This window comes from Nematolebias whitei, chromosome 7, assembly GCF_014905685.2.
Source record: "Nematolebias whitei isolate Nwh7 chromosome 7, NemWhi1, whole genome shotgun sequence".
In the NCBI taxonomy this organism is placed as follows: domain Eukaryota; kingdom Metazoa; phylum Chordata; class Actinopteri; order Cyprinodontiformes; family Rivulidae; genus Nematolebias; species Nematolebias whitei.
In genome coordinates, this window is record NC_056504.1 from 3587088 (window position 1) to 3593042 (window position 5955).

General features: G+C 43.8%; 1 protein-coding gene across 1 annotated transcript in view; it reads left to right on the top strand.

Annotated features, from left to right (window-relative positions):
- Nucleotides 1–5955, top strand: part of mfsd4aa (major facilitator superfamily domain containing 4Aa) — a 41412-nt gene that overhangs the window by 5504 nt on the left and 29953 nt on the right. The window contains exons 3-5 of the mRNA XM_037679075.1: nt 1007–1258; nt 3679–3802; nt 3888–4003. Of these exons, the coding sequence (XP_037535003.1) occupies nt 1007–1258; nt 3679–3802; nt 3888–4003 (492 nt within the window). The remainder of the gene's footprint in view (nt 1–1006; nt 1259–3678; nt 3803–3887; nt 4004–5955) is intronic.

Consider the following 5955-nt stretch of genomic DNA (forward strand, 5'->3'; position numbering starts at 1 on the left):
CTCTCTACTACACACACACATTCATACAGCTCTCTACTACACACACATTCATACAGCACTCTATTACACACACACATTCATACAGCTCTCTACTACACACACACATTCATACAGCTCTCTACTACACACACATTCATACAGCTCTCTACTACACACACATTCATACAGCTCTCTACTACACACACATTCATACAGCACTGTATTATTACATACATTTATACAGCACTCTTCTAGATCTCTACAACAACTAATTAGAGCTTTATATCACATTCATACACCGATGGGACACACTTCAGAGGAAACGAGAGGTTCAGTGTCTTGCTCAGGGACACTGAACAATAGTGTCTAACACATGTATCATATAACACAATGTATCTTTATCTATCCATCTATCTGTCTGTCTGTCTGTCTGTCTGTCTGTCACAGTAATATTGTTACGCACGTTAGTTGTTGTAAACACAAAATAATACATATGTTGGTTTGGTGTTTACCTTTAATATAAATATTTTAGCAGTAAACATTTTTAATAATCATGTTAAAAGTTACAAATGTTGTCTTTGGTGCCTGTTTGTTTTCCAAATGTATTAGTGTGCGTGAATGACAGTCCTCAACATAAAACACTTTGTAGAACGGTGCTTTATAAAGTTCAGTCCATTTCCTTCAATTAGTTGACCAGCACTTCTGCCACATCCAATATGGCGGACATTCCGACGTACTGCTGCAGTGGGCCAGCCCGTTCATTGAAGCGTCTATATATACCCATTACCCATCATGTCATATTTAAGCTGGTTTTTGTTGTCCGGGAAATGAGGAGTTGACGAATGACTTAGATTTATCACGTCAACTAGAAACATGCTGCAGAAGAAGAGGGTTTTTTTTTTTTTGTATAATTGTGTGAATCCAATGAATTAGCATGTACGTGACTTTAGGTCCTGAATATAAAAGGAATCCTAGGCCAGGGGATGTTCTGACTCCTTATCATGGATCCATGTTTATGTCTCTGTAGGCTTTGCACTTCTTCATCGGTCTGGGTGCAATGGTCAGCCCTCTGGTGGCTGACCCGTTCCTGGCAGATGACCGCTGTGTGTTGGGAGCCAACGGGACTAACAACTCGTCTTCCTCGGACTTAGAACACCTCCGTAACAGCCTGGGTGGACACGGAGCCATGCTGGGCAACACCTCCCGGTATCCTCTGTACACTGAGGGTGTCGTCGTCACCAGGGTGTCCTATGCTTTCTGGATCATGGCTCTAATCAATGTGAGTTCATGTCCGTGGGCTTACTGCTGTATAACATGAGATGCTAGTGACGTTTATTTTGTTTCTCTGTCATGTACAGTTTGTGTGAGCTCAGCAGGTGTTGAGTTAAGATGTTGATCTGGGGTGGATTCCCAGTTGTCCAGGACGTGACAAAGTTTTTTAAAGGCAACTGGGCTTGTGTTCTGTAGTTGAAGACACTTTGCTTCCAATCCATGAAGTTTTCTCAAGTCAAAACTAGAGTGTGGAGTTTTAAGCTTTAAATTCCATCAAAAGCTCCTTTTTTGCAGCTGAATTTACTTTCAGATTATTCTCCTTCTCCTCCCCCCTGAGGGTCATCAGGCTCTTTGTTCACTTGGATCACAGAAAAATGTTTGGGTCACCAGTATTAATGGATGTACCCACAGATTATGGATTGAGAAAAACAGGCTCAAACTCTAATAATTGAAAGTGGTTTATTTACAGAGAAGTGATATTTGTATTATTTACAACAGGGAATGGAAGAGAAGAGTCAGGATGAGTGGAGTGAGGGAATGGCAGGTAAGACAGGTTGTCAGGGAGCTGTAGTGTTGAGAGGAGGGCGGAGGATTCCAGGTAGTTTTGCTCCAGGGTTGAAAAGCACACGGGGAGCGTGGAGGTAAGTATGTGGCAAGTGCTTGGATGGTGGCAGAGCAGCTGAAGGTGAGTCACAAAGAGGTTCACAAGATGTCCAAAGGTAAGTACAGGAATTGAGGATTCATGGTAGGTGACGACAGGTCCAGGACTGGAGGCTCAGGAGGCAGGTTCTAGAAGAATACGAGGAGAACACAAGGTAAGTTATTTTCTTAGCGTAAGCACAAGGAGACCGATAGCACAAATACCGATGAGTATGTAACGCTCCAGAAGGGAAGGGAGCTCTTCTGCAGCCTCTTATACTCCAGGAGTTCGTGAGATGATCCACAGCTGCTGCTCACTGGCGCCACCCTGGACTCAGGAACCTGCAGAGAGAACTTTTTACTCTACAAGCATGAAGTTGTGAATTAGAGGGAAACTGACTCTCAGACTTAATACTGCTCTCTAGGTGTTAGAAAACTGAATTCTGAGACTTCCTCCTCTGTTTAGATTTGTTTTATCTTGTTTGATGTCAATGACTTCATCCACCCACCCCCACAAAAAAAAAAACATCTGCCGTCTCTGTCTCAAACATGAACCTGTTGGTCCTCAGCAGGGTGTCTTATCCTTGAGATGTAGGTGAACCACTGAGTCCTGTCCTGAACAGCTAGCTCTCCAGTGTTGAGCCATGCGTCTGTGGAGAGCTTGTTAGAGGTCTGAACCTTCCTGCAGACACCACACGGCTCTGCTTGTGTTTGGGACTTCTGTCCTCAGGATGGAGGATTGAACTTGGGTTTAAAATGTACTGGGATGTTGGGTTTAACATGTACTGGGATGTTGGGTTTAACATGTACTGGGATGTTGGGTTTAACATGTACTGGGATGTTGGGTTTAACATGTACTGGGATGTTGGGTTTAAAATGTACTGGGATGTTGGGTTTAACATGTACTGGGATGTTGTGATTAGAGAATATCCTTCAGTGGTTCTCAATCTTTTTCTTTTTTGGTTTGTTTCTCTCATTCAGGTTTATGTGATTTTACAGAGTCAGCTCATGTTTCACATCTTTTAATCGGCCTAGATCCTGCTGACATAGATTGGTCAAGCAGATCACTGACACGGGTCATACAGACATTAAAGAAAAGATCACTTTTTAATTTTAAACAGGTAGAACTTTAACTGGAAAGAATCGACCAGCAGCACTCTTCTTTTTGTGTTTCCCTGCTCCTAAAGTGGCTCAGCCTTTCTGGTTTTACAGCCCACTGACATGTTTGTCCCACAATCAAATTAGAGTCAAAGTTTATTGCATCTGTGAAAGGCAAAGTGTGTTATTCAATTTGGTATGTCAATATAACTGCCTGGTTACACTGATAATGACTCAGTGAGCAACACTACTTCACAGAACTCCCAACAGTTTTTGTTAACTAAACGTGTCTGTTTTAAAAGTTTGTATTTGGACTTCATTAAACCAAGCTGTGTTGGTCACACAAATCTGACCTACAGATGTAGAAATGACATCAACTCGTAAACATGGTTAGCTGTTTTGACTTGTTCAGTCTTGTGTCCTGGCTTTTGTTTTGTGATTCCAGCTGATTTATAAAACTTTACGCGGCTGCCGGCACAAGGAGGGAAGCGTCCGCCTCAGTTAAATGACATTTTTGTTTTCTTCTCCAGGATCTTAAACAGGATCTCTGTGGTTCAGAAGACAAGCTGGAGTCTCCTTTTATGAGGGGGTGCTCATAAACTGAGTGAGCTGACAGGAAGCGTTGCTTGTTCACTTACAGAACAATAATCTCTTTGTGTGTGTGTGTGGGGGGGGGGGGGTGTTCTGCAGCTTCCTGTGCCAGCAGCTGTGCTCACGTTGATGCACCATGAGGGGCTGGTGTCCTGCTCCAGCAGCAGCCCCCGTCTGCTCAGTCGGGATCCTGGTCCCAGTCCGGCTGTGGACAGCAGCCAGGGTAATGTGTGTGCGTGTGTGTGCGTGCGTGTGTGCATGACCACTGATTTAGGACCAAAGGTCTCTGATCATCCCTGTCTCTGCAGGACATGGAGACATGTTGGACTGCTTTAACCTTGACAGACTCCGGGGTCGACCGGCTACGTTCTTCATCCTTCATGCACTGGGCGGAACCATCGTCTTCATCACTGATGGGATCATAGTGAGCCTTCCTACTTATGCTGCACACACAAAAACCCAACTCTTCTTCAACAGACACATCATCTCAGCACTTACTGACTTGTGTTCATGTGATGCGTCCTGAAAAAAAAAGCACTCTTAAAAATAAGTCTCTGCACTCTTTCAAGCACCTGGATCTGGACTATATTACCGATCAGACACCTACAAATGCATGTTGTATTTAGATGGGGGGGGGTTTTCTCAAAGACTCTGCCTTTGATTGTTTCATACAGAAGATAGGCAAATGGGAGGTCAAATGGCAATAGAACCTATTTTAAGGGTTCTCAGGGTAAGCAGGAAAAAATAAAGGCCTGAGGCACCAATTAACAGAAAGAAAAACGTAAAAAAAACGAGCACAAGAATATTAGGACTGTCTAAAATTATTGATCAGATGCTGATAAAATATATCAAATAAATAGCACAAAAGTATGGACATTGGTTTTGTGATAATGATTTCTTTGTTGTGGAAAAAGCATGCTAGATGTTATAGAAACTAATTTATAGTGCGGAGAGGGCAAAGTTAAGCAAGGTACTGGTGGTATTATAGTGTCATTGGTGGACACATGTGTGCGAACATTACAGTTGGTCACAGAATTTGTTACACTGTTGATGTATATGCTGAAAAGAGTTGGACCATGTATGGAGCCTTGAGGAACGCCTTTGCTGATGGGTAGCGGGTCTGACAGGTGACCCACGCCCTCACTGAGTATGTTCACCCAGAACAGTAGCTTTTGAACCAAGCTATGCAACTCTCTGACAGACTGAGGTCTCTTATGCCCCTTTTGCACTGCCCCTAATAAGCTCCAAATTCTGGGCAGCCCGCCACAGAAAGAACCCTGTTGCACCAGTACTTTAGTATTTTTAGCTGATTTGAGGCTGATTCAGGACCTCTTTTCGTCCCTGCTTCTCTGGTGGGACCGAGCGACCTCAGTCGAGCCGAGTCCGGACCGAAACGTGGATGCAGGACTCTGATTGGTCAGGGGGAGGAGTCACTGGATCTCAGAAACTTTTCACTGAGCCGCCATTTGCAATTTCTCTGGATGCGGAGCAGCGGCTGGATCTATTTTTAAGATTTTAAAAACAATAATGACAACACCGTGTTTAATTCTGAAGTCCAGGTGTTTTTTTTGTGTTTGGTGACCGACGACAAAATTTGAGCGAGTGGTGTCACCGCGGAGGATCATACGAGCTGCAGAGCTGTTGAAGCCTGCGAGGCCGGACTCTGAGCCCTGAGCTTGTCTGCTCACAAAGGCTGGATTCGAGCCCTGGCAGGCAGGAGGACCGGGATGAAGGGTGGAAAAGTTTGTTTAAAAACATTTTATGTATGTTAAAAAAAGTTGTTTTTATCAGTGAAGATTAAAAATAAATAAACGGTGCCGGCTTTATCATGAAATCCTGTTTTCACTTTGACTTTATTAAATAATCTGTTAATTGGGGAGTGGTGGTGCAGAGGTTAGAGAAGGTGGGCCTGTGATCGGAAGATTGCCGGTTCAAGCCCCGGTACCGACAACATCAAAAATGTGGGTGGGGTAGGTGAAGCACCCACACCTGCCCCCACCCTCATTCGTCCCACTCTGTGCCCTTGAGCAAGGCCCTTAACCCCCATCATCTGCTCCTCCAGGTGTCCTGATAGCAGCTCTCTGCTCCACACAGAGACTGTGGCAGCTCTGTGGTCTGTGGTTGGTCAGGAAGAACATCTGGTGTAAAAATAACTGCCAAGTCTTTGTGCAACTTAGTTCGCTGTGGCGACCCCTAACGCAGGGAGCAGCCGAAAGAAGAAGAAAAAAAAATGTTAATTAAAGTTAATTTAGCTGAAAAATCATAAAAAGACTTAATTATTGGATCTGTCAGGAATATTTCCCTCAAACATGTAGAAGAGACACAGCCTTTGGTTCAACTTTATTCTAACCCACACATGTACAAATCACAAAACAA